At 42.3% G+C, this 21,694-nt stretch overlaps 2 protein-coding genes across 4 annotated transcripts in view; one reads left to right on the forward strand and one right to left on the reverse strand.

The window, feature by feature from the left end:
• Positions 1-12,860, forward strand: part of glis2b (GLIS family zinc finger 2b) — a 28,887-nt gene extending 16,027 nt beyond the window's left edge. Inside the window, exons 3-8 of the mRNA XM_019357905.2 lie at positions 4,788-4,982; positions 5,068-5,198; positions 6,608-6,763; positions 6,861-6,994; positions 7,087-7,205; positions 7,441-12,860. Coding sequence (XP_019213450.1) covers positions 4,805-4,982; positions 5,068-5,198; positions 6,608-6,763; positions 6,861-6,994; positions 7,087-7,205; positions 7,441-8,183 — 1,461 coding nt within the window. The 5' untranslated portion in view covers positions 4,788-4,804 and the 3' untranslated portion in view covers positions 8,184-12,860. The remainder of the gene's footprint in view (positions 1-4,787; positions 4,983-5,067; positions 5,199-6,607; positions 6,764-6,860; positions 6,995-7,086; positions 7,206-7,440) is intronic.
• Positions 12,861-13,053: 193 nt separating this feature from the next.
• Positions 13,054-21,694, reverse strand: part of LOC100704978 (mitochondrial import inner membrane translocase subunit TIM16) — a 117,848-nt gene continuing 109,207 nt past the window's right edge. The window contains exons 20-31 of one of the 3 annotated variants that reach the window (XM_013274318.3): positions 21,478-21,582; positions 21,087-21,172; positions 20,842-20,983; positions 20,669-20,758; positions 20,452-20,568; positions 20,182-20,317; positions 19,953-20,044; positions 19,759-19,845; positions 16,262-16,346; positions 15,261-15,397; positions 14,746-14,811; positions 13,054-13,223 (exon numbers count right to left, since the gene is read on the reverse strand). In XM_013274318.3, the coding sequence (XP_013129772.1) occupies positions 13,134-13,223; positions 14,746-14,811; positions 15,261-15,397; positions 16,262-16,346; positions 19,759-19,845; positions 19,953-20,044; positions 20,182-20,317; positions 20,452-20,568; positions 20,669-20,758; positions 20,842-20,983; positions 21,087-21,172; positions 21,478-21,582 (1,233 nt within the window). In that variant the 3' untranslated portion in view covers positions 13,054-13,133. Of the gene's footprint in view, positions 13,224-14,745; positions 14,812-15,260; positions 15,398-16,261; positions 16,347-16,652; positions 16,800-17,543; positions 19,166-19,758; positions 19,846-19,952; positions 20,045-20,181; positions 20,318-20,451; positions 20,569-20,668; positions 20,759-20,841; positions 20,984-21,086; positions 21,173-21,477; positions 21,583-21,694 lie in introns of those variants that run through there. The other 2 variants (XM_013274317.3, XM_005454894.4) reach the window with 2 other exon arrangements.

Consider the following 21,694-nt stretch of genomic DNA (forward strand, 5'->3'; position numbering starts at 1 on the left):
TAGGATTCTAGCTGCTCAACAGTCCTGGGTCTGCTTTTTCATTTCATGATGCATCAGATGTTTTCAGCTGGTGAAAGGTCTGGGCTGCGGGCAGGCCAGTCCGGCACACAGGCCACTATGAATCCATGCTGCTGTAATAATTGCAGTATCTGGTTTTGCTGAAATATGCAAGGCCTTCCCTGAAAAAGACGTAGTGTGGATGGGAGAATGTATTCCTTTAAAATCTGAATGTACCTTTCAGCACTGATGGTGCCTTTCCAGATGCACAAGCTGCCAATTCCATTGGAGCAAATGCTACTCAGTACCATCACAGATGCGGGCTTTCGAACTGAGTGCTGATCTCAAGCCGGGTGGTCCCTCTCTTGGCCAGAAGAGAGAGGGTCAATGTTTTCCAAAAATAATTTTCAATTTAATTTCGTCTGACCACAGAACAGTTTTCCACTTTGGCTCAGTCCATTTTAAATGAGCTTTGGCCCGGAGAAGACAGCGGTGTTTCTGGTTCACATATGGCTTCTTCATTGCGCGAGAGAGCTCTAACCTACATTTGTTCAGGGTACGGTGAACTGTGTTGAAAGACAATAACTTCTGGAAGTTTTTTTGAGCCCATGCAATGATTTACATGACAGAATCATGCAGAATTGCCTCAAGGCCTGAAGATTTTTGGTCTTTTCCCTTGCGCACAGAGATTTCTCCAAATTTTCTGAATCTTTTGACAGCATTATTTATTTTGAGAAACTCTTGTCTCTCTAAGATGCTGTTTTTATATTCAATCATGTTACTAACCTGTTGCCAGTAAACATAATTAGTTCTAAAACATTAGTCAAGCTGTTTCTTTTTACTACCACTTCCTTTTCCAGCCTTTTGTTGCCCCTGGCACTTTTTTTGACGTATGCTGTTGCCATCAAATTCAAAATGAGCTGACATATGTTTTAAATGGTGCATTTTCTCAGTGTAGACATTTTATATTTAGTATGTTTATGTTTAGTATGTTTTATGTTGTTTTATGTTTAGTATGTTTATGAGATTTGCAAAATCATTACATTCTGTTTAGTGTAATGGTATGCACAAGGAGCAGCCAGCAGTGGTGTGTGTGTGGAGACCCTGGTAGTAGCTCTCTGCTTGACATCAGGTGCCAAATTAAATTCTATGCCAATGTTATATGGATTCAGAAGTTCCATATCCATTCCTCATTGCATTTTATAGCACGGATCATAATGCCGATGGGTCCCTGCAGTGGATGAGAGCAGGATTTATAGAAAGGTTAAGCTGATTCCTGGTCTGCGCCTCGGGGTGAGGGCTTTTACGCATTTAAAGTGGATGACAGGCGATTTTCTGCTACTTTGGCCAAACAATAAAGCCAAAAAAAATTTCTTGGCAAGCATGTGTGGTAGGAGTTACAGCAAGTTAGTCATAGCCACCCAGTACAGCAGAGAATGGGAGTAGTATTAACTGCAGCAGATGCTCATATTCACTATGAGATTTTTAAATGTTTATTTTCACAGTTAATGACAACAAACTCCACTTGACAGCAATTACCAGTAAAATCCCTCCTTTATTGTTAGCAACATTCATTATGTGTCAACATATAATTTACAATAACCGTGTGATTGAAAACAATAATAACTGAATCTCCTCGTTTGGAGGTCTGCACTGGTGAAGCGAGAAGCATACAGCCAGTTAAGGACTAAAACACAAAATCTCAGGTTCTGTGTTTTATTGCGACACCAGTATTTCTTTAAACCAAGAACCTTTTACAACATGCAAGTCATTTAACAGCTTCACATTTTTCATGTGTTCATTGGTTGTGTGGTTCACTATACTCTGGACAATGGACACGAAGAGCTAATTTTAATGAATGCATGATCGTCGGGTTTTTTTTATTATTAGTGTGCATACAGGAGGTAATATTTTAATTGCCCACCGATGCTGGCCTTTGGGATTTTTTTCCCAAAGAATTGTTCTAAGATGTGTCTTCATGTGCATGTGAGGAAAATGAGTGTCTCTTCATGCATCACAGCTCATCTCACCGATGATTTTGTTCTCATACAGTGCCTTCTTCTGTTTGCATCAGTACGTGTGTGAACGATCATCCTCTTATCTATGGCTGATTGAGTCTTTACACCCCTCCCAACCCCCTGGCTGTGTGTCTGTATGTGTGTGTGTGTGAGCTGGTGGCAATCCCTCGTTGGGATGGCGAACCTGGTGACCTCCCTGCTCCATGCCTCCCAGAAACAAGGGCTTCTCATGTGGCCGCTAGCCAGTTGCACTGAAAGCCCACCATTCACGACTAGCCATCCCTTCTATGAGTGTGTCTCGGCATGTGTGCGAAGGAGAGGGGGGAACAGATGGATAATTTTTGAAATTACAGTTTGAGCAATTGCTTGTATGCATGTGTGAGCAAGCATGTATTTCTGCAAGAATCTGTGTGCATATGGTATACACTTTATAGACACTTAAAATAATAAACTATAGAACTATGCAACTGTACAGATGGAGTAGATGTTTGTGTAGAGAAGCACTGAATTCTAGGACTTTATGTTCAGAGGATATCTTGGCTTAAACATTCAAAACTGTATGGCATAGACTGTATGTAAATGATAGTCACTTTAGCTTTGTAGCTGCCACCATAGCCATGAAAACATTTACATGGCAGGCTGGGATTATCAGCTGTCAGCTAATGCCAGCAACCTTGGTCAGCATACTGAATCCGTAGACCAGGGATGAGAAAGTCCCCATTCTGTCAGTGTAAACAAGTTTAATTAATCCCCAAGATATCTTAATAAAAGAAAAAGAAGTGCAATTTTAATAAAACATCTCAGTCTTTCTACATGATAAAGAAATGCTGCTGCTGAAAGGAAAGAAATCTGTGAGCACGACTCTTTGGGCTTAAACTCTAAGACATGAATGTGGACAATTACAGAAAGAAGAAGAAGCTCATTGGCCAGACTGTCCTGTAATATAAAACTGAAAGTTTTTATTAATTAACAGAAACAGTCTTTTTTCAGCACGTTCTATAGTAGATAGTGTAAAAACAGGAACTTTCTGTCATTTAATTGTTTATTATTAATCACTTTATTGCAGTATAAATGGCCATGCTGGAGTTCTATCACTTAGAAAAGCTATAAAATGTAGATTTTCCCGAGCCGTTTGACATCCCTCCCATAGACTGTATGCGTGACACAGATTTTTGCCAATTAATGCAAAATAACATACTAATAAACTGCCAGAATTTCACTCACTCAAACGAGTAGGAAACAGTAGAATTAAAAATACTCCAAAACACATTTGGAACTCTAAAATTGAGCATTTATCATAAAATGGGGATGTACTGACGTTTCTCACAGACGTCATATGGATGACAGTTAGACATAATAGATGTGATACAACCATCGGTTACTAGTGAAAAATATGTATTCCCTGACTGGATAGCAGTGGTTCCTGGAGGTTGCCTGCTCTCGGTGGGGGAAATCAGATTCAAAGAGGGCAATGTACCAAAAACTTCTTAGTGATTGCTTTGGTTGTTAGCAGATTACCAAAGTTACTGTAGTTTTTCATATATGTCTGCAAATAGTTGCTAACTACTAGCCGAGCGGTAGTACAATTTGGTAAAGTGCAATAAAGAAGTGTTGCTAGAGTAAAAGCTGTGCCTCAGCGCAGCAGCCAGCTTGTTTCATAAGGGGCAACTTGGACTTTGAGGTCGAATGGTCTCCATTTACTCTTTCAGTACAGCTCAGAGTGTAGCTCGCCAATGTTTGCGGACAAGTCCATCACTTCCATTCAGTCTATGACTGTAGTAATATGATAAAGACCAAACCAACCTCAGGGTTTGGAGTGGGTGTGCAGGGTTTATCATAACTGATTTCAGCTTCGACAGCCAGACCCGACCACAGAGTCAGCGCTCTTGATAAGTTTGTCTACACTTTCTTCCCAGTAGGCCACAGCAAAAAAACAAAAAAACAAAAAAAAACAGAGCAATGGCCACCACCGTATGGTAAACAGCAGGGATTTACAGCTGTTGAATGACCTTAGTCTCCTTAGGACATAAACTCTTTGTCCCTTACTGTACACCACCTGCCTGTGGCCAGTCAAACTTGCTGCAGACCAAGAAATTCAGAAAATGAACTGAAGCCGTAAAAACTGGCTGGACCACAATAGAATTCCTAATTCATTTAGTCAAAAGAATGTGACTTTTTATTTAGGAAGTTATTGTTAAGGATTTGAACTCATAAATTTAACAATGGGCTTCATGGAGGTGTCCAGTTCCTGAGTCAGAATGAGAGTTAGAAGAAGAGTCGTGCCCACAGCCCTCAGTCTGGGTCCAGAGGTCAATGTTTTTAGAGGAGGGAGGAGACAAATGCAGTGGGTACAGCTGAACTTAAAGACCTTCAGGGTTTGGTCTCAAAGGTCTACGGTGTCTGAAGGTGCACGGTCTCAGGGGTGGGGGGGGGGTGTGACGGAGCGAAAGGGTGGCCAAGGGGTGGAGAGAAGTCAGGCTAGCGGTGGGGGTGACCATCTGGATCGGATTGTAGACATTCCTCAGGATGAGTGTTAGTAAAGGTCGAAGAAAAAAAGAAGAGGGGTCACTGGGCCTTCAGTGTGTGTGTGTGTGTGTCTGTGTTTATTTTTCTTTGGCTTACTCAGTGTTTCAGTTTATGATTGTGGTCAGTTCGGCAATGTTTAAGGTATTTCTGACCCAGTGGGATCGTGGAAAGGGAGATACTTTCAACAACATTTACGTGCGCAGTATTGCAGGTGCATATTAACGCCAAGCTTGCACGCACTTGCAGGAGGGAGGTCTGCGATCATGCTGTCGCTGGACGAGCCTCTGGACCTGAAGCTTCCTCGGAGGGCCAATGGGAAGGACAGAGGGGCGCGCAATCCTCCTCTCTCACCGCTGCACCCCAAACATGCTCGCCAGCTCCACATGGCCGATGATGGGACAGCAGTCATAGAGCCTGCCTCACCAGCATCTCCACACACAGGTGAGTAATAACAAACCACAACACAATTGTGTCTGTGTTTAAGTGGACACACTGAGGCTAGTGTCCCTGTGTTGTGTTTTCATAGGTGTGCAGGTGGTCCCTCATGATCGAACAGACACTCCCACCCCCCCTGCAGTGGACCTGAGCATGTCTCCATCCTCCCGCCACACCCCAAGCTCTCCAGAAATGACCAACGGAAACTACATCCCTTCAAGCGTGAGTATATCAGAGCTCAAATGCACACACACACACACACACTCTGACAAGCAAATATAAGTGCTCCAAATCCACATTTTCTCATACTCTTTTCTTCGTTCACCTCCAAGTTGTTGTTAAAATAAACACCGTCTCTCACTGCAGCGGTGAGTGAGCACACTTTCCTGTCGACAGCTAGGAGTGAGTCAGCCTGCTAGGGTCAGCAAATCAGGAACAACATCGGGTTGTGTCACACTCACATAAGGGAATCAGGCTATGGAAAGGGTGGGAGGCCTCTGTGTGAGACAGAGTGGCAGAGTGAGGGGGTAAGGTCTTATCAAACACCTCTTGTGTCCCCAACAAATACCTTTGTCTGTGCAACTTGGACTCAGTGGCCCTGCTGGCATGATGTGTGTGTGTGTGTATGGATGTTGGTGTGTACATTTATAATCGGATTTAAGACATGCAGACCTCACGCCGCCTAATTCAATTCCCACGCAATTGAATTGAGGCATGCTGGCTGGGGCCATTCAGTCGCCCCACATCTTATTGAGTCTCACACATCCCTCCAACCTAAACCCACCACCGCACACACTTAACTTATCCCCTGTGGACATAGATAGGAGACTATCTCTCTATCTTACATCACACCCAAAAATAAGACATCTTACAAAGTAGCTCACACGCTTTCTGCACACAGAGCTGCAGCTCAGTGCAGGGAAATGGCGTCATTTTATGAAATTTGTCACCTGCGCATTCTAACACAACTGAAGACTGTGATCTGTCTGTACGCCCTTTTTCTCTGTCTGTGCTCCGCTTGAAATCTCCTTGTACCTGTGCGGCTCTTTGTAAACGCAACATTTCATCCTTCCCGTTCTCTCCTCGAGCTAAGATAAACTGTGTGTGTATGCGTGTGTGTGTGTGGGTGAGCTGGTGCATTAGATCTTTGAGCCCCAGCTGAGATCCAGCGAATCTTACATCTCTCATGCCGAGCTCAGGGATGTAGGGAGGTTTTGTAGTGCACAGCGGGAAACTACTAGAGGAAAAGTGGAATGGATTTTTTTTGAAGGGAAGGACATGAATCTGCAGTTCAGTACTCCATTGATAAAAAGCAACACTTTGTCAGTCAGTCCGTCCATCAGCACCTGTAATCTAGTCTGTTTTTCAAGTGCAGCGCACTCCGCAGCTTTAAAGCTGGAAGTGCAACAGCTAGTACTAAACAGGTTTCACCCTTATACAATCATAACTATGGACAGTGGCAGCTAAGTTTTATTTACATGTATCCTTTCATTTTCTGGGTTTTATGATATTTTTTCTGGGATCGGCACAACTTTAAACTGACCTTTTTTTTTAATTACAGTAAAGCTTGTGCAGCAGTTTAATAACTCTGTTGCTATTTTCCCTCTTTTTTTTTGGTTTGTTTTTACCAGAATTCTCATATCTCACAGGCCTTCCAGTTCTTTGTGCCAATAGGACATGGGACAGGACTTCACCTTCCATCGTCTATGTTCATTGGCCAGACTAGTGACAAGAGATCCTCTCCAGATCTTTCAGCAGATGAACAGCTGGCCTGTCGTTGGAAGAAGGTAAAGCTTTTTCTGATCCCCATGCAGGGAAGTTTGAATCAAATCAAAACGACTGCATTGTCACAAGATTATATTCAAATGCTTTTCCCTCCCTTAGTGCCATCTGCTGTTTGACTCCCTGCAAGACCTGGTGGACCACGTTAACGACTTCCACGTCAAACCTGAGAAGGATTCTGGGTACTGCTGCCACTGGGAGGGCTGTGCTCGCAAAGGGAGAGGGTTTAATGCTAGGTGAGTTGAAAACAGTTCTTTTTGTCTCTGAGGGGGGAAATTCAACAAGCGAGAAGTAGATTTAAAGCTTTTTTGGTTTGTGTGTGCCGCAGGTACAAAATGCTCATCCACATTCGGACTCACACTAATGAGAAACCCCATCGCTGTCCCACCTGCAACAAGAGCTTCTCGCGCCTGGAGAATCTCAAGATACACAACCGCTCACACACAGGTCAGTGGTCAGAGCCCAGTGAGTACTGGCTGACTTGTGATTGGAGAGTCATTAGATAACAGTTGTTTGGTTTCAAAAAACTAAGACGATGACTGCAAAAACACTCAGCTTGAGGCTGTGAAATCCTTCATATGAAGTCTCTACTTAATTCCTACAAAGACTTTTGTTTTTGTGTAGTAGATTTTTAAGATTTTCTAAATGAATCTAAACATCTGTATCATCTCTCCCCCTGCAGGTGAAAAGCCCTACATTTGTCCGTATGAGGGTTGCAACAAGCGCTACTCCAACTCCAGCGACCGCTTCAAACACACACGCACGCACTATGTGGACAAGCCCTACTACTGCAAGATGGTGGGCTGCTTGAAGCGCTACACAGACCCCAGCTCTCTCCGCAAGCACATCAAAGCCCACGGCCACTTTGTGACTCAGGAGCAGGGCTCCTCGGGTGGAGTGGGCTCCCTGTTGAAGGGAAGTCAGAGCGGGGGGCTTACTAGTGGTGGTGGGAAAGATTCAGAGTTGTCCTATGTGAGCGGAGCCCACATTATAATCCCAGGGGCAGCGGCTGCTCTCCTGGGAGGCCATGCTCTGCAGGGCCTCGGCGGAAGCCTGCCCCTGTCCCCTCTCAGTTCTCGGCCCCTGGACCTCAGCACACTGGGCTGTGCCAACTCCCCTCCTGGCAGCTTGGGAGGAACATCCATCCTCTCTTTCAACGGCTCCCCGCTGGGTCTCACAAAGTCCCATCTTCTCTCCCCCGCGTTTCCCTCCTCGGCCCTGGGCCTGCCGATGGTGCCGGTTCTAGGGCCTGCATCCGAGTGCGGGGCCCAGAACCACCATGCAAAGAAGGGCAAAGGAGACGAGGCAGAGAATCAGGTGACTGGGGGGGCCCTGAACCTCTCCACAGGAGGGTCTCATGATCCTTTGTCCTGGGTGGTCATCCCCCCAGGCACTGTGGTGCTCAAGCCAGCTGTGGTCAACTGATACACACCCACACCCACACACACACATTTTACTAACACACATTCCAGAAGAGCTCAGGGGGTCGGGATGGGAGGGTCAATGCCATAGTGAGGGTCTGGGCAGTCAAAGGTGATAGGGATTGGCTTGCACAATCAAATCCAGGCAATGCATTGGGATAGAGACACTTAAAGAATAAAAGCATACTTATCAAATCGGCAATCAGCAAAAACAAGTGAAAACACTACACCTCACAAGAATGAGCTTGCAACGGAAGCCTATCACATTGTTGGCAAAAAACTAAACTTGAGGCCCAAATGCTCTGTTCAGGAAACTTGTATGGCTATGTACTTTTAAGGCCTTACAACAGGCTCCTCTTTCCTCTCCTATTTTATACTCTACTCATTCCTGTTTGCTGTTTCTATGGACAAGGACCATTAACGTGACAGTCTTAGTGCTCTGTGTTCTTACAAAAGTCCTCCTTCATTGACAAGTATTTATAAGACTGTACTTTGACAGTGTGCCTCCAGCTTCGCAGTGAGATACACACACACACACACAAACACACACACAACATAAGTGACGCGCTCACGTTTAGGCAAATAGGGGGATTCTCAAATCACTTTAAAGTTTTGACCTATTTCTCGCAGGGTGCTGTGATTAATATGATCCAGACAAGCTTGCCAAACCAAAGCAAGTGAACTCAAATGTATATGTGTGGGGGGACGAGACCATTAAACACAGCGTATAATAGCGTCAACTGGCTATAGTATCGAAACCTCAAAACTGCTGCTAACTATTGACAATCTGTCCCCAGTTTGGGGAGAGGGTGACCAACACAGACCAGCCTAGTCCACCAGAATGTGTACGAGGTGTGCAGACTAGGGGCTTTTAGGGGCACAGAGCGAACTGAGGACATAACATAGACAAATGGTGTTACATCACCTGGCAAACACCAATTGTTTTTCAAGTGAGATTTAAGGCACTGTGGTGTAGCCGACACCCGCCCCCCCTCCTCCTGGTAGGACGTGACACACACGACATCCTGCTTGCCTTTTACAGAACTAGCACTGTTTTTTCTCGTGGATTGTCCAGCTGCTTTCCCGTAATTGAATCAACACGGCCAGTTTGCGTATGAAAGGGCCACTGTGGCGATAAACACTACTGTCTTGTATTTTTTTTTTTTTTTTTAAGTAACCCGACCCAAAACCAGCTGTGAAAAACAGGTGGTCGTCCAGTCGAGGTCCAACCCGGAGCCGTCGGTCGAATATTTGTCCCGAGTTCAACAAGTTTTCACGCTGTGCCAAAAGTACCTGGAAAACTGCAAGCGGGATGTTCGCATTGTGCCACAGAGGAGGGGTGGAGGTGTGTTTGGGGGGGGCTGGGGGAGTGTTATGCACTCAGTGCCACATACAGCTGGACTGACTATGAAGCCACACTATTGCAAACTGCCTCAATTTAATCTGTCCAAAGGGGCAAAAATGGACAAAACAAAACAACAACAAAAACAGACTCATTTAACTTCTGGGAAACTTCTTCTCATGGTTCGATAAAGCTGTCGACATGCACTTATCACAAACTATATCCCTTGTGTGTTCTTATGAAATGTTACACGGTTCTTTGATCAGTTGTTTTGCTCTCAGTTCGGGTTTTTTCCTGCTGTGGGTTCCAGACGCCTGTCGCTCAGTAATTGTCCGTGACACTGACTTTGATTGCTGTGTGCACAGAAGAGAGAGGTCGAGGAGCGGGAGAGGAGGATCATAACACAAGGAACATTCCCTCAAGAGACTGGCGTAAACCCCAGCCCTCCTCTCTCTTCACTCCTCCATCTCTCCCCTCTCCTTCCGCTTCATTGGCTGTCTTTTTTTTTTTTTCATCACTTTATCCAAGGGGGCGATACATTCAGTTATTGTGTGTTTTTTCTCTCTCTCTCTCTCTCTTTTTTTTTGCTGTTGTTCAGACGAGACATTTTTTCTAATGTTGAAGATGCTTCTTGTGTTCTGTCATGGCTGCTCTGCAAATCAGCTTTCTGCTGTCGAGGATGAGTCTTTCGAGAGGTCGAAGAGTCGAAGAGAGGGAGAGCTTTGGTTGGTTTTCCAGCAGCAGTGGTGCCCAATCTGACATCTGGGAGACAAAAGGGATATTATTATAAATCTGAAGGGTCAGATAATAATTTTTAAAAACTTTAAAAATGCTTCAGCAGATCAGTGGATGACACTAAGTCTGTTAGCCAGCCCGTTATTTTGCCATTAAACCTATATGTGAATAATCTTTAATCTTTCTAGAATAATGAATCCAGTGTGATTCTTTTGCCCCTCAGGATCATTTTAATAATTCAAGTGATCTCTATCATCTAGTGTTGTCATCCACCCATCCATCCTCTTCAGGATTAGTTGGGGTGCTGGCGCTTATCCCAGCTTTTACTGGGCAAAAGGACAGCTCACCAGTCTGTCACAGGGCTAACAGAGAGACAGACCACTGTTCACACCTATGGCCAATTTTTTCCATTGTAGTATGTTATCATGTACTTTAACACACTGCCTTTCCCGAGCGTAACCTCACAGAGAGAGTTAAGTCCTGAGTGTGGCTTCCTATACAGTGCCACAAACTCCTTAACTCCTTCCCCCTTGGATGCCTTTCCTGGGTAACCTTAAAATGAAACAGTTTGTTTAAGGCAGGGTATCAGTGTTTGGGGGATCTGCTGAACATATATTAAGACTAAGACCATACACTGTGCAAAAAGGCAAGGTGGCAGACACAGTGATCTGTAATCTGTTCGGTAGGTTTAGGTTCAAATGAATGTCCTTGAAAATGTGGATTTTCTATCAACAGACGTGCGCAATGTTCACGCAGAACAAACAAGAGGCAGCACTTACAAAACTTTACAGATTCTACCGAAACCTGGAAACCCTGATTTCGAGGCCATAACTGCAGATTTGATCCCTTTTGTCTTAAGCCAAAAGGTTGGAACCACTGCTTTAGGAGGGACATGTGGTTTAATCTGAGCATCCGGTAGACCAAATGACAGTGCATTCCTCCAAGACAAACACATCGGTGTGTGACACTGAGGGAGTGTGAGCATAAAAGATGTCTTTATTGAGAGAGTATCCGAAACAACAAAAAAACAACAAAAAGGAAAACATCTGTGAAATGTTGGGCAGCACTGAGAGAGCGTGAGAGCAAAGAGAAAGGCTTGGCTGAATGAATAAATGAATGGACAAGGGACGGGGAGAGATGAGAGCAGAGGCTGTATGCCAGTGGAGGATGGCTGTGCAGCGCAGCCACTCTCCATCTGGCCACCTACCCCGGCAAACGGCCCTCTCAGCTCTGAAGTCGCTGTGCTGTGCTGTGCCCAATGTGGCAGCCACTCAGAGGCATACCAGCCTGCAGAAAACTAGGCCACTGAACTCTAGCTGCCCTCTGGGTTTTTTTCTTTCTTTTTTTTTTTATAGATTAAACCCACAGGCTCAACTCCCCCACCTCCCGGCCACAAAGCTTTTTTTTTTTTTTTTTGACAGGGATAGTAAAAGGCCACTTTCACAGCAAACAAAACAAGTATAAACCCCCGTGCGTGAGTTTGTGCTGCCCACAGATCCACCAGGATTCACAGCCTACCTGTGTTTCTGCCTCAGTAATTTTGTTAGTCATTATTATCTCAGAGACCCCCCCCCCAATCACCAAACACACACACACACACACACACACACCATTGGCCTGTCTCTGGAGTCTGGGTGGGTATTGAATTGAAAAGAATTTCTTGCTCTTTGAGTGGACAATCCTGGCGTGTGATGTCACCAAAACAGGTGTTAAGTAGGCTAGACACGGTTTCCATGGCAACAGTGAAACCCACAGATGCTGCGGCTCTCCTCTTCCTCCTCCACCTCCCCTGTCTGTCTCTTCCTCTTGCTGGTCGAAGCCAGGGACAGAGACTCGGCGTGGCCGCAGAAATCTGAACGATACTGACACGGATCCTTCCAGGGTCCACACATCTTTAATATTAAATAAGCTGTACGATCCATTAACCCTTTGAGCTCAGCCTGTAATAAACCGCCCCCCTCCCCCCTTTATAGCGAGTGTAGATAAGGTGATGCTGTCACGTCTTTTCTCAGCGTAGTGCGTTATTCGTCAGTTGTTTTTGGGAACAAAGTCATTGTAAAAAGTCATTCGGAGTCGCTAAAATGTCTGAATTCTAAAGTCTTATTTTTCATATAGCATAAAAAGAAAAAGTGGTACGCGCTCCTGCAGATTTTAACACTTCACGTTGAGACACGTGGAGCTGAAATCCAGGGCAAAAAGCTGTCAGCGAGTCGGGTCAGGGTAAAAGGGGCGCCGCTGACCGAAAACGCTACAGCGTTGCACAAAGGGTTAATGATAAGACTAAGGCCACGCAAGGCCTGTTCCAAGTTCTGTTTTTTTGCACATTTGTGAGATATTATGTCAGTATTTTAATTTTTCCAAGTGCCTTTTTATTATTATAGGTAAATATAGAAGTTATACACTATGAAAAAGAAAATGATTATATGAAAATATATTTTTTTTTCCTGGCATCATGTTCTATGGTCGAACATGCAGAATTTTAGAGTTGTAAAAGTCTCCAATTGGTACAACATAGCGGCGTTCTCCTGTTTTAGAGGAATTTTATTACGATATTGATAATAATGTCAATGAAAACAAAAATGTTTAATAAAGCTGCATTTGATACTTTTGTGTGCATTTTCATTTCTATCTCAAATATATAATTAAAACAGGTAAAAAAATAACCCAGAATAACCTGATTAACATTCAACTCAGTGCAGTTTAATTCAGCACATAAGCTAAAATCATATGTATAGATTTATAGTTTCCTTTTTTGCATTTCATTGCTTGGCAAAAAAAAGTGTCACAAAGTCAAAACTAGAGAAAAGGAGAAGACTTTTAATTGGGTTATAATTTACAGAGGATGGGGAGAGGAAAGACAGGGCATCGCTTTGTCCTTCATGTTTCCGTGTTCTGCTGTGATTGCTGCTTTTCTTCTTTTTTCTGTATACTTAGTTCCTCGTCCAGACGCTCTTTGGCTCGCACCACCTACACACAAACAATAACAGCGATGAAAAATAGAAAGAGGTGACTTCAATGTTTTTAAAATACAAAATTAGTCACAGTAAAGAGGAAGTACCGAGCAACTGACTGAACGTCAAACATTACTCATTACAAAGAGTCGACTCCACCTACATGTGACTTGATATTCGATGAGAACAGATCTTTGTTATGAGAAGACTAAAAAAGGAGTGAGAAGTTTGTATTTGCACATCTGTCATAGAAACTATTACGGCTGGTCCTGAGAGTGAAAAAAAACTGAGCTTTCAAACATGAACTTCGGTCCGACCTGACCAGTCAGCCAGTGAACTCTGCCCCACGGTGACTTTTCTGTCTTTAGCCTGTGGCAATTCTTTTTTTCTTGTGAACATAGTGGAGTTTTTAAATCAAGTCTGCACTACAAGTGACCGTTTGCATCGTAACTAGAACGGACACATTTTGATGTCTTCAAGTTAAAAATTCAGAGAAAATAAGCAAAGATAGATCAATATTATCTATTTTTCAGTTTTTTGCATGTTAATCTAGAAATGGTAAAAGTTTAGGAAATAAAAAAATAGAAGATAAAAATTTTGGAAGTTACAAATACACAAAAAAAACCCCAAAAACAAAAACCACCGCTCACCATGGAGAGGATTCACTCAATGTGAATGATTAATATAGTAAACAGTGTATTTATAATTTAATTTTTTTTTTAAAAATACTAAAACAGTATTTTGAACATGAACATCATCTCTGACAATAAACAGTTTCTGTCAGCATCAGAGTCATTTAACATCTTCGCTCTTTAGTACAGTCTGATCAGACTGGTTAGTTTTCCCTCAGGAACTAAACAGCTCGTATGGCCAAGTTAATTTTGTATTGTATTGAAGAAGGCAGGGCACTGAAACCTGCAACCGTCACAATATCTGTGCTACATGATCAACATTAACTACTTTATTCTGCTGAGTGTTTTCCCCAAGTAAAGTTTGAATGAGCAGAAATTTAACACAAAGAGCAAAGTTATGGTTTTGGTGTATTTCTATAATTTCCACTATTATGAGCAAATGCCAACTCTGATGTTGTGCCACTTTAAATTGACATGATATATATCTTATATTTCGATACTTCCTCAGTTCTCAGACACATCTGACCAATAAGTTGAGCGAATGTTCTCAGCCTCTTGGTAGAGATTCCTTTTGGTTTGCTTGGATTCGTCGTTGCGTCATCAGAACCCAAGAGAACAGCAAGAAAAGGGTGAAAATGCCTTTTGCAACAGTTTGAAAAACCTTTTAGAACAGCTGGCTCTGTCTACACAATATCTGGCAGTAGAAAGATCCGAGTTTGAGACTCAAAACTCTGACACCTACAGGTATGAAATTGTACTTTTTAATTATTTATTATTTTTGGTGCCGATTTCATATTTAGACAAGCAAAAACAATGTACCAATTTTTATGTTCATGCTGCCTTAACTGGACACATTTTAAAAAAATGTCTGGAAAGTGAAAGTGAATGCAGGTTCAGAGTACTTACTTTTGACTGTAGGTAAAAGGAACCGCCCACTGACTTGTCATTGACTTTAAAAAGGTGCTCGTAGTTCTGGTGAAGAGAAACGCTTCAGTGTTAGTATCCTAGTGACAGCATCTGACTCCATTTACTTACTCCCAGCAAAAACACACAGTTTTTAACCAAATATTCTATCAAATCACATCAATGACATGACATCAGAGAGATTCAGAAGTAAAAGAAAAGTACTTCAGTTTGCCATGTATTGTTGATGGGAATTATCATGTAAAATATACCCGATGTTAGTGTTCTAGTGTTAAACAAACGCTTAACACCATTACTTGATGACCACTTTAGAGATGGTTTAACTTCCACGCAATCTTTGACCGTAAACTAACCAAACTACTGTATTTGTTTTAATAACTGTGTATGAGTACAAAGCTTCCACATCAGATGGTATTTAAAAGAACAAAAAGCTTCTTAGATCTTCAGACCAATTTCAACCTTAAAAGGATCTAAAAGTAGCACTAGTGTGACTGTACCTTCTGAATATCCTCGGGGCTAAGTTTGGAAATATTGAGGATCTGCTGGGCCTCTTGCAAACTCATTCCAGTGATGCTGGAGGCTGCGGCCGACTCCTGACCCGAACGGCCCCTGGCCTGCGCTGCAGCTTGACTGGCTGTGTAGCAAAACACAACAAAAACAAATGTGATTCACATGCACACAGACATGCATAAACCTACCTGCAACTTAGGTACACTGGTTCCCATTAATTCTAATCAGCCAATTACATGGCAACAACTCAATGCACTGAGACATGCAGATGTGGTCAAGATGACATGCTGAAGTTCAAACACTGCATGGTTGCATGCTGATCTACTATGATTTTCCCACATAACCATACGTTGGGTTTACGGAGAATGTTAAAAAAATGAGAAAATATCCGGTGAGCAGCTGATGTCTAGGTGAAAGTGCCTTGTTGATGCCAGAGGCCATCGACATGGAGAATGGGAAGACTGCTTAGAAATGACAGGAAAGCAACAGTAATTCAAATAATCACTCATTAGATCTAAGGTAGGCAGAGGACACATCAAAGCTTGAAGCAGGTGGGCTACAGCAGCAGAAGACAACACCAGCTGCTAATTCAGTATTTTTGCTGACCATGTCCATCCCTTCTTGCTTCCAACAGTCCTCAGATCTAAATCCAATAGAGAACTGATCTGAGGAATATTTACAGCAGCTTCGTGAACCCATGCCATGAAGAATTAAAGGCCGACCTGAGGCCAGTAAACATGTAATGGTGATAAAAAATGATGATCATTGTGTTCTACAACATTTGTCTGAAACTTACAAAATGTGCTTCTATCTAAGGTAACTGAAACTATAATGGTGTGCATAACCTTACGGCCAGGTGTGGCCCTATATTATTCAAAGTAAACTGATACTTCTTATATTACCTTATGCCAGGTGTCAAACTACGTTAGTACTTTGTAACAATGTATTCTGCGCAAGAATCGAATAATCGACTAATTCCGGGTCATACCTGCGTATTCTTGTCGCAAAGCACGAGCGAATGCACGTCCCACCACCTGAACTCCCATCACTACGATTTGTGCGAGATATTTAGCCTACAACAGGAGAAAAAACATCAAGAATGAGAGCGTTAATCACAAAAAACACTCAGAAGTGACTTTACAGTCAACGACACCTGCATTACACGCTTTCCACACACGTCTACATCCTTTCTGGATGTGACTTTAGTAAAAACTGTTTACATTTTTAACCCTAAATCAAATGAAAGACCTCTCAGTGACGAGGAGGCACAGCTGTCTAACGTCTTATGTGCGACAAACACACAAGGGAAGCTTCCAGAATAACCGCAGTCTTTAACAGTGTTGGCACATTAACACAAAAAGTATCAAATGTATTCTTACCATGTTATAATAATTACAATAATAATATTAATAAAGCCTCAGCTAACAGCACGTCTCTTCTGTTTTCACATGCACGCTGAAGGTTACAGACAGGTCAGAGTTCAAGGAAGCGTCGACAATATCAAATTGAAGACGGCTCGGCTGGACGGAGAAAATTTGAACACTGACACCTGCTGGTCGGGAAGTCAAAGTGCAGTTTTCATTCAAAACAGTAAGGCGAGAAATTACAAGTATACTTCAAAAAACATGACTAAACTCTACTGATTAAAATAAATATGTTGGTAAATGCTCCTTTACACTTTATAATGAGCAATAAAAGAATTCAACAATAACTTAAGTGCTTAAAAAAATGCACGTTGAAAAACAGAGCTTATAAACTGTTTTGACTAACAAGACAAAAAATGGGATATTGGTGTTGTGAATTAACACAGGACGGAAAAAGTCAGGCCAAACAAAATAAAGTACATATGAAGTTATAATGAACTGAAGGAGCAAATAAATTTTAACTGCAGGTACCATCATGGGCATTAATTTTATGGTACTTTGGGGCTTTTAATGATTTCTTTTACTGGGCGTTCCAATAGGATAATGCCTCCAAACTCATATCAGGATAAAGTAGGCTAACATTATCTTCTGGAATAGCCTTCCCAAAACCCAAATCTCAAACCTATTTAAATTTGTGGACTAGATTTAAAAGTTATGTCCGATTTAAACTAACTCTACCAATTCTGCCAAGAAGAGTGGTCAAAAATTCAGCTAGAATTATCCCAAGAATCTTATTGATGGAATACAAACCTTGCTAAGGGACATTAAACCAAATATTAGTGAGGATTTTTAAAATAAATAACACATATCTACCAGTTTTCTTAGTCACACAGAGACAAGCAGAAATGAGTTTAAAAGGTGTTTATTGCAAGACAATGTTGAAAAAAAAAAAAATCCAGAAACCGCTGCTCAAGTAAGACAGAAACAAAACAAAGCTGTACTCACTGTATAAAAACAAATGGAAGGCAAGTTTATCTGATCCAAAAGTAGGAAGAAAAAAGTATGGCCTTTGAGAATCACTAGCACTTACAGTATACATCACAAAAAATCTGACGACACCTAAGCAAAGTAAACATTTCGGTCCATCAGAGGTTGTAAACAAACTTTGTGAGATCAAGCCTGGATTACTGAAGGTACCGCTGTAGCTCTACAAAGAAACTACATGACGGCTGCATTGTAAATTATTAATACTGTACTGTTGTCTAATTAACACCATCATAAGTTGTTAGTAGTAAAAATTAGATACTAAAATTAGCTCATTTAATGAGGAAGATCCCCGAAACAGTCAGAACACCGACAAGAGTCTAAATTAAAAGTTAATCTACCCGATAAACAAAAAGAAAGACACAATCATCCTTAAGTATATAAAGCCCTGTCTTAAAACTCAAAAGGAAGTGGTTTATTTGTATTCACATCTGATCGCCAACTATGAGACTACTACTGGCCATAAATTGAATCATGTGTACCTGGCACCTAATTATGCTAGAATGGCTTCCGAGGCTAATATCGGCTAATAAAGAGAAGATAACCTAATGTTGCTGTAAATAGAAACTCCAGCTCATGGCTAAACATGAAAACTGGCGACCCTGTTTTATCCTCAGCGTGGATTTTTGCTGCTAAACTTGTGCTTGTGTATGTGTGCATGTGCGAGCGTGCGGATTTAACCCAACTTAACAGGAAGACAAGTGGTTTTATCAGCTGGGTGACGTAAAAATCTTTTTTTTTTTTTGCCATATAACATTTTTTATTGCAGAGCTGAGTGCGCTGCCATGACTGGCCAGTATAAAATACAAGAAATGGTCCACTGTGTAGGTACAGGTTGGTTTTTTTTTACATCTAAACCTAAACAAACATTTTCTTTTTTTTGTTTTGTACTTCAGGATACTGCCAGCGTGTATCACATTATCAAACCATGATCACACAGAGAGAAAAACAGATGAAAAGTATATGTGTGATATTTAAAAGTTGCTTGGTGCGAGTGTAAACCACGGGTCGGCCTGGTTTTGAGCACTCAGAGTTAACTGGTAATGTAGCATAAAGCACTATTATTATGATTGTTCTAAAGCAATATGACTGAGATGGCTTCACTGTATATCCTGAATAATATTGCTGTACTGGATGGTGATTTTTTTCCCATTAATACCTTGAAAAGAGTGATATTATTATCTACACACACACAAATAATTTTTAACCCAGAATGATTTCAAAATATCAAATATGATGATATAGACATCAACAGATGATATCATGCATACAGTACTGAAACCAGAAGGTTGTACAGAAGATTAGGATTTTTTTTTCCCCAAAAAAGATGGAGTTATTGTGCAGTAATGACGCAGCAATCTGTGTGTGCTCAGTAGGCTGAGATGTATGCTGATGAAGCGACTGGCAATATAACACTGGAGCTGTTCTCCTCTGTCTGCTGTTGGCACGGCGACTGAACCAAAGGCACATCCCCATTAATCGTCCTGAATGACAAAGAAACAAAAGTTAGCAAAAGCACAACCCTGGCTTGCAACTTGCCTTCAGTCTCTACTGACCCTTCTGTCTGACAGTAATCACAGCAAACCATCTAATGCACAGTAGAGAGCGGACAGGAAGGAATGACAGGAAATGACACCCAGGCCTTTGCAGCCTTTTGACCCACAGATGCTCAATCAGATGAGAGTTATAGTGGCCTCAAAGGGAATGGTTTTGCAGGTGGTGCTCTCCTTATCAACTCCTGACTGATTTTTCTCGAGTTTTGCGCTCTGCTAGCGTCCTCAGGTTGTCTGGCTTCTCACGAAGGTTTGCCATGCCTCCCAGCACAGTTTCAAAAGTGTGGAGGGTGTGTCACACAATGTTGCGCAGTGCACCTGTTGTCACTTTAATTTAAACCAGACCAAGTGAAACAGTGCTTTACACTACCTAACTGCAGAGATTAATGCTCCTTGAGTTTGACTGACTGATTAAGTGTGTTCCTGTTAGTTCAACATCAGCATTATTTTGAACCAATCAGTATTTATTCAGAAAGAAAGCAACATCAAAGTCACACATTCATATTTTGATCACATTCACTTACCCACTCATCTTCATCCACCCCCTCGAAGGACTCTTGTGGTAGTGGGTCATCCATATTTCCCAGCTTAGCCACCATGGCATTCAGAAGCTGGATCACACACACACATATTTATTAAGTTCTGAATAAGTATTAAGTACTTAAACTTTGGAGATCTATTCAAAATAAAATTATACAGTATTTGAGCTTCTTTTCACCTCGTCTTTCTTCTGTTCATCAGTCTTTTCCTCCAGGTAAACAGATGAGGGAAGGTATTTCCTCACTGGAGCCTCTTTGGGGGCCTCACTCACTACAGGAAGGGGGAATAAACATACCAAGACATGTCTAGTGCTGACACGCAGACTATAGATGTAAGCATCTTGATTTGGAGTGACAGGCATGCTTGATAAGGGCATGTGTGTGTATGTTTTGTGTCGTTGCCTGCACCTGGCGTCATGTCTTTAGGCTTCAAGCTGATCTTTTTGTGTAGGCCGTTGGAGCCGGAGAGCCAGGCAGAGCCAGTAAGTGCTGGTTCCCACCACACCGCTGTGTCTGAGTACACATCATCCTGGAAAAACTCTTTCTGGAGACACAAAAAAGCCATACGCAATTAGTTATACAGTGTCTAGTAAAAGCTATCGCTATTTTTTAGAAAAAGCAGGAGACAGAAAGCATGTAATGTTCAAAAGTGGCCACAAGGTGGTGCATTTGGCTCACCTTGACCCTTGGCACTTTGAAGGCCACTGGCTCTATGGTTGTCTTGGTGAGCATCAGTCCTACAGCTACCTCCACATCGCGAACATTGCACTCAGTCTTAGGCAGAAAGGCCAAACCCTGCAAACAGGAAACATTTTGATTTAGTTCAACGATATCCAGTTAACTTAAAAAGAAGCGGAAAATAATGAATAAAACATAAAGGGAGTGATCGTGGCACCTTATGTGGTTCGGGAGAATTAAAACTGCTGCACTCGATAAAATATGGATCTTCAGGGAAGATCTCATAAATGTACACTCTGGTGTCACCCTGACAAAGAAACACAGTCAGATTAAATCTTATTTCATGGATCAATGGCTGTAGAGAGTAAATATTTCGGTTTGTGTGCTCACTTTTCCAGTTAGGATGACGACACTGGTGTCGGGGTCATAGTATGGGATCAGTGTGGAAGGGGAGACGTTTACAGGAACACTGGATACGGCCCCGGACGACAGGGAGCTAGCAGAGTACAGGTACAGTCCTCTCTCACTGCGACTGTAGAAGAAGGAAAAGGAGTGAGCTGTCAAGTTCTCCTGTGACTTTCTCGTTGGTGCTCCGACAACCTGCCTGCTTAAAAACTCTCTGACATTTCCAGTACCTGTCAAATCCAGACACCAGCAAGTACTTGCCATCACACACCCACACCACACGAGCTCCCCTGTGGCCCTCAGGCCCCGGGCCCTCCTGAAAAAAGAGAGAAATTAGTATGTAAGTGTCTGTCAGTGTCCCCAGATAGGCAGACTTAACCTGGCTTGAAGGAAATCTGAGCACATGGAGAAAATTCTTGCAAGCATTTCTTTGAACTGTAAATCATGTGAAACTACTGTAGTAGAACCCAAGAATATAAAATATAGAGCACAACAGGTCGATATGTTGTAGGAGTCTGTTTCTTAGTGTACAAGAATTCAAAAATGAGGCTCAGATGTGTGGATTTGTCCGATCTTATCCGATTTTCACAAAACACAAATAATTTCTCGAAAGTTACACACCTGCAGGGGTGAAGTGGATTTGCGAGGATCGTAGATACGAACTTTCCCATCCTTGCAAACTGTAGCCAGAAGCTTCCCATCTGGGCTCCACGCCATGCCAAACACCTGATGGGATCCACGAAGAGGAGCACGAGAGAAGATGAAGAAGAAATCAGGAATTTTAAGATGATCGGGTTTTCATCAGCACATTGTATGGAAACTGATCCAGATATCCAAA

Source organism: Oreochromis niloticus, linkage group LG4, assembly GCF_001858045.2.
Source record: "Oreochromis niloticus isolate F11D_XX linkage group LG4, O_niloticus_UMD_NMBU, whole genome shotgun sequence".
NCBI classification, from domain to species: Eukaryota; Metazoa; Chordata; class Actinopteri; order Cichliformes; family Cichlidae; genus Oreochromis; species Oreochromis niloticus.